The 13,413-nt window shown below is 40.4% G+C and overlaps 1 protein-coding gene across 1 annotated transcript in view; it reads right to left on the reverse strand.

Annotated features, from left to right (window-relative positions):
• Window positions 1–13,413, reverse strand: part of MICAL2 (microtubule associated monooxygenase, calponin and LIM domain containing 2) — a gene marked incomplete at both ends in the record, with an annotated part of 95,550 nt that overhangs the window by 8,949 nt on the left and 73,188 nt on the right. Inside the window, 3 exons of the mRNA XM_079537885.1 lie at window positions 284–381; window positions 7,536–8,871; window positions 10,998–11,095. Of these exons, the coding sequence (XP_079394011.1) occupies window positions 284–381; window positions 7,536–8,871; window positions 10,998–11,095 (1,532 nt within the window). The remainder of the gene's footprint in view (window positions 1–283; window positions 382–7,535; window positions 8,872–10,997; window positions 11,096–13,413) is intronic.

A 13,413-nucleotide genomic window follows, 5' to 3' on the forward strand; every position in this document is an offset into this window, starting at 1 on the left:
TGCTTCAAAGTGGTTTCAGTTAAACATGTCTGTTTGTCCAATTAAGACCTTCTCCATCAACACTAGTGTAACCTGGGGGAATTACAGATTCAAGGAGGAGAAAAATTTTCATGTTCATCTGTCACAGTTTTAGTGTATTTTACATCCATGGCATGTTACCCTCGGTGATAAAATGTTCCAATCCCCATTTAAAGAAATCGTGGAGTGCTTTAGAACAAAGTCATATGAATCTTAAATATAGTCCAACTGAGGAAATGTATTTTTGCTTCAAAGAAAAGGTTACCTTATATGTTAATGAACGCTTGAATTCAAATTCATCTTCATCAGAGGAAGAAGTAAAATACTCCACAGTCTGTTTCCTGACAGGTGGAAGTTCACATCCTAAGTAGAGGGAACAAAGCCATTAAAGAGGCAAAAAATACCATTCTTTAACATATACAGACACTTTGCACCTGCCCCAGGTTCTAATCAGCAGCACCCAGAGCAGTTTGGAAATTTGGCTCACTGCATTAATTGGATTTTGGTCACTGTCAAAAACCCTGCCTGGTATATCTTTTTTTTTTTTTTTTTTTTAGGTATTGTAGACAAACAAATTAATTCCTTGAGCCCTCTCCACGTAGCATGCTGTTCTGAATGCATTCAACATTCATTAAAATGCATATCTGAAGTTAGCCATATTACCCAAATGATTGTGTAAGGTTCGCTATACAGTGTAATTGAATGCAAAAAGTCTGAGCCAGCTCTTAAACAAATTACCCTTATGTGGCTTGTAGCATCTGGCACCCATTTTTACTACATGACATCTGCTCAGTGTAAAATAGTTGGCGTCAGAATGTCTGGTCATAGAAAAAAATCACAAATGTAATCAGAAGCAAATGGACTACGAGAACAAGGCTTTATCACACAGCCTCATGCAACATAAATATTTAATTAATTATGTCTAAACAAACGTCACTTATTTTTCTGCTTTAGGAATATTATCACATCATTGAACTGTTGATTAAAATGCCATAATAAGTCAGGAAAATCCATACATCACAACAATGCATTTCATAAGGAAAACTCAAAGGCTGCCTGTAGAGGAAGCACGCTTTCAGAATTACAAATTAAATTACATTTAATTGCAGCAATTTTATAATGCCTGTTTTCCCAGCATCATGTTTCAACTGGGTGTAAATATTTGAATTTCTTCTTAATTTGTCTAATTCATAGCTTCATTCTCTTTATTTAAGAAAATAAAACTGCTTTTGGAACATCTGTCTCTACACTTCAACCTGCTATAGGGTTAATGATTAACAGCTGGGCAACATCTTGGAAACGTACCTTATTTAAAGCCAGCATTTATTTATTTATTTTTATCTGCCAGGTAACAGTTAGCTTTCTATGTGCAAGTTGCATTCACATTAAAATCACTTCCCACTCGCTAAGTGGGAATGCTTCTTCTTTCTTTTGCCTTCTCCTTTATCTCAGTCCTGAGATGGCATCTTTGTCTCAAACCCTGATTTAAAACCTGGAGCCAAGAAACATGTTCATCCCAGGAGGTAAAGCAATGAGAGCAAATCCAAGTAATTTGAGACAAAATTCTGATATTTCCCCCAAACATTTCATTTTTAGAAGCACCCAGTCCTTGCCTTCAGTGGAGCTGCAAGCTCAAAGGGTTTTTTGGCAGGCCAGCAGGTACAGCCAGCCTTGCCAGTGCAGGAGACAGAAGAAGGCATGGGCAGTACTGCATTCACTATTTCTTTTGAGGAGTTAATTCACCTATCTCGCATTTCTTTGCACAACCAAACTAGCACAGTAACTATCCTGCAGTCACACTGAGGGTGAAATCAATATATATCATAATATGCAATGGGCAAACCTTCTTGGGAGCCCCGGCAGTGCTGGCCATGCAAGCAATTACACGCTCCCTTTCTTCTCTCTGCTCTGGGAATAAGTGACGGCTTCTCCATGCTCTTCTCTTTGAGCAACATCAATAATTTAAGCAGTGTTACAAAGTCTAGAGAAAAAACAGACTGTTTTTTCTCTATATAAATATAGCAGAGGCACCCGCCTCTCCTCAGGTGTCTTTCTGGAACGGAGAGAGGATTGCTGACATCTCCAAGGACCTTCATCAAGGGTTATCTCATGAGCATGAGGACCTGGAATAAATTCATGTCCACAGCCTTGCCAATGCCTGTCAGCTAAGAGAGCCATGTGCTAGCACCTCGCTCTGCAGAGAAAAGCCATTTAAGCTGCTCCTAAACAGCTAAACAGCCTGTGAAGGGATGCTGCATCCTGAGTCTTGGGAGACAGTGGCCACCAGAAGCAGCTGCCAGGGAGTTCACCACCTGCAAAATCTCCAGGAAGGTGAGCCCTGGGAATCCACTCATACATGTTGTCCCATAGCCTGAGTTGTGTGTGTTGGGTTATGGCTTCTGTCCCACGCACTGCACGCATGTTTCACATCACCGGAGCTCTCCGCTAATACAACATGGAAAACTGAAAACCGTGGTGCTCCAGAGAGATACCCCATAAACACACAGTGAATAGTGAAAAAACTGGAGTAAGGAAGGTGAGTTTTTGGCTCTCAGATGCATGGCACTGCCACATTTCAGGGTACAGAGTTAGTGAAACAGTGCCTTACTTCCAACAGTAAAGGCGCAGCCACTCTGTGTTCGCCTCAACTATTTTTGCTTGGCTTCTCTGTTCCAGGAAAGAGCAGAAAAACATACTTGAAATTGTCCTGATTTCAACTTCAAGACAATAATAACGAGCATAGTAAGAAAATACTTCAATGAACAAACTGCTTTATGCAGAACTAGAAAAAAATCATTCTAATTTTGAAGAAACCACTGTTCTGTATTACAGCATCTACCTATTCTACTATAGATGCCCGAGCATTAAGCTTTTCACTTGCCTTTTTTCCAGAGGGGTGGAATAGGCAGAATTTCGCTGCCAGCTGTGGGAATTTGGACCAGGAATTTCCAGATAATGTTCTACTTAGGGCATTTTACATTAATTGCTCATTTAAATTTGAAATTTAGAATTGGCATAGTCAAATTAGATACAAGTAATTTCTCTCTTCAAGTACATCAAGCCTTAAGGCTTGCTAGCCACTGAGAAGTTCTCAATGACATACATGTTTTCCAAATATTAACTCAGCTCTTCTTGTCTTTCTTTTTTCCTCCATTTCATTTCTTCAAAACAAGAGTTATTCTTTCCTTATTTCTGAAGAATTCAACCATCTACCTCCCTTCTAAATTAATCTATGTTATACTAGAGCTTTTCCTTCCCAGCTAACACGTCTTCGGATGGCCAAGAACAGTGAGCTATGTCTCATTATTCTTAATTCTTCATTAGAGGGGAAAGGAAGAAACGTTTCTGAAATTTTTATTAAACCTTTCTCGCCTTATATTTAACAGTTACTAACAGGAGTGCCATCAAAAGACATTCCCAGCATGCCTAACGTACAGCTGTCAAGTCACAGGGAAGTCACCATTAATTGTTACTATTATTAATTGTAATTGGTTCTAACAGCAACACAGAATACAACTCAGAGTAGAAAGCTGAAGAAAGTCTCCAGTTCTTGATACTGGGATTTGACATCCTCATGTCTGCATGTTGTAAGATACAAGATGAACTATGTCTGTAAAGCTACAATTTCTTCTACAGCCAGTGCATTATAGCTTGGTAATCTAAGGGTGAGTCCCAAAGATACTTTGTTCTGGCCGAAGGGCCCTGCGCTGGATGCCATCAGTAGGAAAACCCTCACTGCACTCAGTAGGAGCATCTGGACTCATGTTCAGTACTTTTGCAAATCCCTCTCAGTATCCAGGCTACTGGTTTTTCTGAAAACCTGAGGTTCTCTGGAGAGGGAAGTGTCATAAAGACACGTTGAAAAGGTTACAGCTTCAGTAGGAGGAGGAAGCCGACTGCTGACTGTCCTGGAGATTTACAGAGGAAGACCCACTGCAGAAGTTATGCACATCACAGCTCACCTCTGCTTCCTGGAAGAATTCTGTGTCACACTAATGACTGTGGTTTAACTACACCGAAATTCTTGAAACAGGAACTATTTTTATAGCAGAATTTTTATAATGTTACATTAATCTGTTGGCTTCCTATGTAAATGTCCAGGATTTGCATATTTTTATAAGGTTACAGGAGTTAATCATGGCCCTTGAGTACATCAATGTTTTACAGAAGAGAAAGGCAAAAGGACACATCTCTTAGGACACTGGTGTCCCAAGCCAGATAGGAATTTTCATCAGGTAGGAGATGAAAGAAAGGCAAGAAGAAATCAAGGGCGATTTGGCTCCAGACCTCTGCTTTTCCAGAGATTTTTCTTGGGATCTCAGACATGTAATTCAATCTTCTAGCATTCCCTAAAACATGAAGTCACTGAAATAAGAGTGTCCTAGCTGACACAAATATCGCAAACATTTTCAGTTGTACAAAGATGCAATAATAGGAACTGTGCACAAGACTATTTGCAAATAATCCCCTTTCAATCTAAAAGTGCACAAAAATAGCAAGGTGAGTTCATAATATGTTTAATCTTTTTTTTTTTTTTTAATCAGTTGAACCAGTAATTCTGCTTAATTAAATCAGCTATGTAAACAACAAACAGCCATAAATTGAGTTGCAATAACTCTCATCTACTCTGAAGGATAATTCTAAAAATGTTTTCATGCAACTCCTACTCTAAACCCTGTATCTCACTGCAAACATATCTGACAGCTGGCTACTGCATACAGCCATCAGCAAGAGAAGGCAGATGCTATAGTAACTGCACCTCTATCATACAAACTGGCTTGTTTTGGTTCTCTCTAAGTTGTTTTGTTGTTGTTGTTTCTGTGGTATTAAAGATTTTTAATATCTATAAGTAAAACAGGCCTTTGGCTGTTTCAAAAGGGCAAGTGGGCTTAAATGAGATCAGTTAGCCACCAGACTGACCGGTTTTATTGATCAAAGTAGAACACCTGGCTGTTTGGGGACACCTGTGTATTCAAATAGGATTTTTTAAAAAAAACAATTTCTCACTGAAATCAGTGCATGAATTCCCACTAGTTTAGTAAGGAGAAATAACTCTTATAAAACAGCCAGAAAGCCTTTAAATCAGCTCTGGATAAGAAGCTGAGATTACTCATATGGAAGATGTAACTTCAGGAGTAAGCTTGAATGACAGGCAATCTGCTGCTGAGTAATTAAGATCTCTTTTTCATCATGCTGAGTTTCAGTTGGTGGCTGAACAGTTGGCAGGAGATGACAGAAGGTAGGAATACAGTTTTAGATTGGGCAGACATCTGGGTCTGAAATGCAGAAGTCAACAGCACACGGAAGACATCTGGACATGTATTTGCAGATGAAGTAACAGATAAGGCATAGGGAAAGATGAGCAACATAACATAGAAGTAATCATGTGGAGTGGGACTGAAGGTCCTTCTCGTCTCTCTCCAACAGTGGATGTCTAAAACAGCACCATAAACACTGGGCAGTCGTGTGTGATTTGTCCCCTTAATAACTCACCCAGCCTTCAAGCACGTTTTCAGTTCAGGAGCTCACTGAACTGAATGTGGTTTCTGCACACTTGGTTAATCCTCAGTGGATTTCTCTTCAATGAGCTTCTCCAGTCTCATCTCAATCCCAGGGACTTTTATTACTCAGCTTATTCTTTGGCTCCACAACCAACATCCCATCGAGGGAGAAATCAGCAGAGTAATGAAAGACCAAGCATACTTGCACAGAACAAGACTGTCTGGCCCTGAATAAGACAGAAAAACACTACTGCAAAGAACCAAGAGGAATATAAGCCAAGTCTCATTAAAGTGTTCCTTGAAAGTTGCTGTACTTTTTTTTTTCCTTTAAAGAAAATAAATTTTCTAAGATCAATGGTAAACTGTAAAAATAAAAATCAAGATTTGTAACATAGGCCAAAACTCATCAGCAGTTCATGACTGAAATTTGCCAAGCCTGGGCCTCAGACAAGTGCCAGTATGAGACAAATTACATTTCAGAGTAGAGTGCTCTCTACTAATTTGACTTTCCCAAAATATGAATGTTTGAAAAAGTTCAAGGGGCTGCAGTGTCGAAATGTTGAAGATGCCAGATTACTGGGCAAATGGCTAAATCTCCAAGCTGCATCTTTTTCTTCTGAATAGAATTTGCAATGCTCATATTCAGTGACTAATAATTTAATAATTCCTCTTTTGGCTTGCACAGCAGAAGAATGCAGCATGTTATTAAATCATCATGTCTTCAAAAATTTTAAAATGCAAATAAAGTACAGTATTGTTCAAACCTAACAAGAATCTTTTCCATTCTTGTAGGAATTGAATGTATCAGTTGCTGTAATATATTTAGTTAAGAACAAGTCAACTTGGCTTAGACTACAGGTGATGACTTGGTATAGATTCAGAAAAAGCTTTTCATTTAAGACCATAGGGTGACAAGTGTGAATAGTACCAAAACTTTGTGGCCTCGGGGCAGCCCTTAGCATCCTCTGGCTTAATGGGAAAGTGTGGTTTTGCAAGTTGCAAGATAAGGAGGCTCAAGACTCTGATCTAAAAGTCCAGGGATGAGAGCCCAAGTTATTCTGTCAATTTCAGTGAGTATCACAAAGGGGTCTGGCAGCTCAAGGGGAACATTTCAGCAACTTCACATAAGCTCCATTACTTGTACAAGTATTTTACATACAGATCGTTATTTTCATGCTGAATGTGGGTTACAATTTCATAAAATAAGGCACAAGTAAGAATGCCAATAAAATTCAACAGGTTATGGAGCTAGATAACTGCAGCCTTCTGTGGAGGGCTGTTGGAAAGATGGATTTTGGAAAAAGGCAGGTGCATCTCTCTTACCTCTTACATTTTACATTGTGTTGCACTTAATTCTTTCTCAGCCTACACTCAGATTACACCAGTTGTTCTTGGTCTGACATCAGTATTTCTTAACCTTATCTGCAGTTTCAATATTAAGCGTGCTCTTGCAAGCAAACTTGAAAATAGATGGCTTTAATAACTTGCAAATAGGTCGTAGCAGGTCAGTAAGGTGCTATCTCCTCTCAAGAAAAGGAATGGGGGACATTAATGACATCACAACACTCCAAAAGCATGCCTACAGATTGGTCACTGTGACAGTAAGCAAGATTAAAGGGACATCTGCAGCAAAGCTTCTTACTGCAGCCCAATTGTTTCAGTGCCTGAGCTTCTCATGCAGAAGGTATCAAACATACTCCACACTGCACTCAGTGTCATGACAGCAACTTCTCTGCACACTATCCCATTCTGCTCTACTGCTCCTACTCTAGCATGTTTTCCTGTTTCAAATACATCTGAAGTAAGCAAACATGGGTCCAGCATGCTGTGCACTGCTTGCATATTCACCTTACTTCTGGCAACAGCTTTAAGCCAGAAGCAACTCCAAAACCTTAAGGAAAATTTATTAAGCCTTCTTACGTAGATAGTAACTATAAAAGAAACATAAAACATGACAGCAGATCAACCTTATAAATGTTAAGTGCTAGGAATAAATAATCCCACTCAGTTTCTCACCTGTGGAAGGATAATGTAGCCTGTCTTCTGCAGAATGGTCGTTCATGAAAGGCAGAGATGACATGGAGAAATTCCCTTCTCTTTCACAAATCTTACTTCTTAGTCTCTCAAAGAGTGAAAGACTACCCTTCCGTGCAGAGTCATGCAGGCTGTCCTTAGGGGTGTTCCAGGGTTCCTGAGATGAAGCAAGAGGGTACTTTTCATTACAGATTAACACATCATCCTTGGGAGCCACTGAAGGAGTTTCATTAAAGGTAAACTTTTCTAGGAGTCCTGGGACATCCTCCATCCTAGTGCAAGTTGGTTTCTGAGGTATATTAGGGGTCTTGGAAGGCCTGCTGTGAGGACTGTAGACTGGGAAGGACACATCCTTCGTGTCACTTGGAGATCTCTCTTCAGAGCTGGCAGAAAACTTAGAAGCACTTGACAGAAGGCTCCCACATCCTAAATGTTCTCCTGCCTGCTTCCTTACTTGAAGCTCCTGTAGCTGACTGTTACTTGCTCTGTTGTTGTTAGTGTTCTTATGGCCAAGAATACTAGGGAAGCTGAAAGAAGCTTGTTCTGAAGAGGCTTTGGTTTTGCTGTCCGAATCCTGCTTTAGTCCTTCTGGAGATGAAGTTAGAGGTTCCAAAATAGACCTCCTGATTGCATTGGCAATGAGCCTCAGTGGTGATTTTGGCTGGCCAGCTGAATGCTCCTTGGCAGTTTTGTCTGGACTCCTCAGAGCATCTTTCATGTCAACTGGCAAAGCTGGTGGCACATCATCTACAAATAAGAGAGGCGCAGGACAACCAGATGGCTTGAAAACACCTCTTCTCCATTCAGTATTCTTCTCCTTTGAAATCCCCAACATTTTTTTGTTTTGACACTGCAGTGTGGTTCCACCTAAGTACACCCTATTTGAATCATACATAGCTTGTTGTTCCGTGCAAAGAACCAGCCTTTTTTCTGCTTCCTTTTGCTCTTGCTCAAGCTTTTCTTCTAGGTGCCTTGTATTTTTCTCATCTTTTTCTTTCAGATGCAGAGATGACATCACTTTCGTATTCCCATTAAAATCTTCTGATTCAGAGGTATAACTCTTTTTTACTTCATTCCAGCCCTGGCCTGTATATGTCCCAGTGTCACCATCTGTATCTTCACACTCAGAAAAACCAGCAGCCCGTGCCCCATTCCCAGGAGAGATCTGTGGAGAACCTTTGACCTTGCTCTGAAATGGACAACGAGGCACGTGGGGATGGACATCTTGAGGCCTCTCTCTGGCTTTTCTTTGAAATTCAGGGCTGTAGGGTTTGACATGTCCCCTCGTAACTTCTGGTGGTTTCTTGTAAGAAGCCAACTGTCAAATGCGTGAACAAATAAAATTGTGCCAGTGGAAAAAACACAGCCTAGAGCATCTCTTATGTAATACTTTAATCAATTTCAATCTAAACATAATACTAGAAATTAATTTTCATGTTTACTGTGTACATCCACACACAAACATATGTAATTGACAATAAACTAAAAGGTTTTTTTTCCATAAAGGAATAATATTGCTCTAAGAGTGGAGAACTGATGCTCTACTGGAAGATTTAATAGCCTACAAATAATGTAATTCATACTAAGAACCTGCCATCTCTTTATGAATTGCCTGTAATGTTTTTCTTGGAAAGAAAGAGACCTAAATATGAGAAAATAACCAAAAGTGAATCTGCTGTATTCTCCTGTGTGCATTTCTGTTGCATCATGTTGGAATTTACAGAAAGCACATGTGGCCATAATCCATTCTCTCCAACTGCTTTTATAATACTGCATACTCAGATAATGCAGGTTGGAATGAATGAAGCGACCCAGAAATAACTGTAAAATGTAAGATGGTAGTTTAAACAATTCAATTAGTTTTCTTTTACGATGATTTTTCTTTTGGTTAAGACTTAAATTTATTATTCCAAGCACTGAAATCTTCTGCTGTTGATAGTAACAAGAATAAGTGTCTACTTTACTAAGCCAAAAGACCAATTCTAGAGATTTTTTTAACTTTTTAGAAGTGGGCCATTTTATCTGCAATGCTGTATGATTACTATTGGCTAGAATATTTAATGTCTGTTTCCACTCCTGTGCCAGACTCCCAAATTCATATGGGTATAGCCAGTCAGACTTCTCAATTTCTAGACGCACAGGAAGGTAATAGTGACTACCCTCTACTTCACAGCTGTGTTTGATGACTGAAATGAACATTGGCCAGGCTCTCAGATAAAATGTGATAAACAACAATAAACACACAAACGCCTTCTTAAATTCTCTTGTAAGAGCAAGACAAAGGCTTTCAAGTACTGCACAACGAGTGGAAGCTGCAGCATGGTCTCACCCCTCCTTGTGAACAGCAACCAGACAGCACTGTGCTGCTCTGCTCTCGTGGAACATTTCCTTCCAGGCCCTATTGTCCCAGACCAGAATACAGCTGGCACCGTGGATGTGGAAGACTTGATTTTTTTTTTAATATATAATGCAGAGCCTGAGGTCAAGCAATTCCAATCACTTCTGATCCAAGAGCAAGGACATCAGGCTAGGACATAGAGGACATGGCCTGGCTCCGAGTTGCAAGGGGGACTGACTGTGCTCTGCTTAGGACTGTTGGGCACTACTGCTGCTGCAGTGCCAAAAGCAGAAAATACAAAGAGTACCCTAAGCCTTGAAGTAAGATGAAGATGCTGTGAGAGGTATGGAGTCAAGTGCCTACTGCAAATTAGGAAAAGGCATCTTCTGCCCAATGGATGTAAGCAGTAAACATTAGAGATGGGCACACTAAGGGCTAAAATACCACACTAAAATACCCCAGTTTCCAGTGCTAGGCTCCCCTGGCCAGCACTATGTAAGTCTTTACTTGGTGTCTTACCGTGGTTCTCAGATTTGCTCTGCCTCTCATCAGAGAGACAAAGGAATGGAGGTTACATTTAAGTGACCTGGGAGTGATACCATCTTACCCCCTCACTGCTGACATACAGTTTTTGGCCAATATGCATCACATGAAGACCCACTTCCTGTCCAGACCTAGGAGATTGTGCACAGACCAACAGCCGGCTCCAGAGCACTGAGGATCAGAGATTTGGGGTTTGCTCTTTGGGATGAAACTGTGGCACAAAACAAATCTCAGTGGCAACTAAGTCGTGTGCTGTGAGAGAAGGGCAAGTTGGAGATGCCTACATGTGGGCTGACATAACACATTTGTATCCAAACCTCAGGACAACCAAAGTCTTACTCACACAGGAAGAAAAAGTGACTTTGCCACATGATTTGGGAATGGTTATCTCAATCAGAGCATCAAAATATTTTCCCTGTGTATAACAAAAGTATAACTCCAACTTTAATTGCTGACTGTGAGGACCAAAACTATCTGAAATCGCAGAGGACACTCAGCCTGCTGAGAGCAAACGTCCCAAGAGTAGTTAGGCTTGTGCTGCTCTGTTCAGTTCTCCTTCTTACCTGTGCTTGGGGGTGATCCTCTCCAAGACTGCTTTGACAGCCGGCTGAGCTGTCCTTCCAGCGTAGCCCAGGTTTCTTGTTAGACAGTAGAGGGAAATCTGCCAAAGACACACATTTTTACCTTTGTATTCATATTATTTTTGTCTTAAATAAAGTTCAGAATTAAAGAATGACAGTAAAAAGTTAGAGTCATCTGGATACAGTTTTACCCTGAAGAGCTGACCTGTAGTAATCAAGTTTATAGCCTCTCTTGCATATGTGTGCACACTATACATAATACATGTTGACATTTTCAGCAACGAACCTGATTTTTTCTACTTTCTTTCTGAATGAAGTGAAACAGCTTTTCAGTAATGGGGAACTTTCTTATAAAAGTCAGCCCTCTTAAAAGAGCTTTCAGACATTCAAAACAGAGACATAACAGCTACTTCTGAAGCCTTGGTTAGTTCTGAGAAACAAAGAAAAGTAGGTAAGTTCTAAGAGGGATGGCCACCTGAACACAAAAGTCATAAGAAAGGCCATCACCTACAAGCAGTAAGGGCAGAAAAAATTCTTCAGTCTCTTAAGTCAGGCCAAAGAGCAGCATGCCGGCTCTTCTAGGATGAGGCAGAATAATTAACTGCCAAAGGTCTGGAACCTAAACTGTCACTGGAAGAAGAGGCAGGTAAGTAACTTGCATCTGGAGTCAGCAGATCTAATATTTGTGTGTGTGAGAAACGGACATAATAAATAGCCTTGGGATGACAGAAAAGTAAGCCTGAGCCAAGATAATCCCATGTCAAGTTTTGATGTGACAGGTATATTTATAGCTGAATTATTAACTCCAAAAACCCAGCTATTAGTTCCGAAACAAAGGCTCCCAGTGCAAACATTGGTTCTTCTATACAGAAATTAAAAGCTACAACAGGACAAAAACAACAGGACAAAAACAACACACAGAATACTGTTCCTGCATATGGACTTCAGAAAAGGAAAGCCAAGGAAAGAGCCCAAATTTCCTTTCCTCTTGGTGTTTTACCTGTATGTTCCCAATCTTGATGCAAGTTGTTAATGCTCAGTCAAGAAGTGAGAGAGATGGTGAGCTGGAGTTCATTAAAGCACTCCCATAGGGACCAGCAACAAGGAGCTGAACTGAGACAAATCCAGCTTTTGTCACCCAATTAAAAAGGATACCATAACTCTGATCTGCAGCCAGTCTTGCTATATCTTTTTGCAATGAGTTTTCTAGACAGGGGGAAAAGGGGAAAGAAAAAGGGGAAATAGACCTTTCAAATAATTCCAGATATTCAGAGCCCAGTAGTAGTGTTCTAAAAAAACACCTACAAAACTTGGGCTCCTCCATTTTCACTTTCACAGAGTATCTCATCCTGCCCCAGTTCTTACTTTCCACTAACAACATGATTTCCTTTCCCTTCACCACATGTCCCAGGACATCTGCAGATCTGTGACCTTCCTGTCCCATTCAGCTCTGCAGCTGATGGAGATCTTTCTGCAGTTCCTAGGTTTGCCCTAGCCAGAGGATGTCCTCCCCTGGTCTCCCCAAGGCACTTGGTTGTGAGATTGGAGAAAGAAGCTGCACTCCAGCATGGCTTTTCCATTACCACATATAACAGAGGAAATAGCTTTTCTCCTTTCTGCAGCCCCAGGGCTCTGTGGGACAGCAGCATCTCCCATAGCAGCTCCTGCAGAGGTGAATGACAGGGCCTGTACACGTGAGAGTATCACTTCACACAACATCCTAGCTCGTTGTGCAGAGATAATTGAGTTATTCCCAGTGACATGCTGAACCTACATTTGCAGCTTAACATTCAAAACATGATTTTAAAAAAATAAATCAGTCTCTAGGGCATTACAAAAATCTGCTTGGCACAGAGGCTCCTCACTGTGACCAAGATAACAAATGAGAGTGCAGCACTGTCTATGGATGCAAGACGGGGATTACAGATTCTGAAAGGTAATATCCTGTCCTGAATCTTTGGCCAATATAGAAATGACACCAATTTCCTTTCCTTGGCAGCATACCTCATGCTGTTTATGAAACATATGTGTTTTGGGAAGTAAGTCTGAAAAAGAAACAGGTTTCTCTTTAATGTGACTGATGATCATATGAATTGTTGTAACTAAATATTAAGTGGATTAAATATAGAAACTATGACTTACAGTGTTCCCCCAGAGAGTAAAAATTGCCTTTATTCTGTTCCAGTATATGCGGAATGTACTTTACACCTCATTTTAAAAGCATACTGGAAGTTCAGACAAATTCATGCAGTTTGTAGCCTTCCTCTCAAAGACTTCTGGCTCCCCCTAGAGCCCTTCGGAGGCACAAGATGTTTTAATAAGACAACGGGAAAAAAAAAATTGGCAAAAAAACCCAACCCAAAGTAATACAGTTATTGACAAGCTGAAAATGAATCAA

The sequence above is a fragment of the Tetrao urogallus genome, assembly GCF_951394365.1.
Source record: "Tetrao urogallus genome assembly, chromosome: 6".
Lineage (NCBI taxonomy): Eukaryota > Metazoa > Chordata > Aves > Galliformes > Phasianidae > Tetrao > Tetrao urogallus.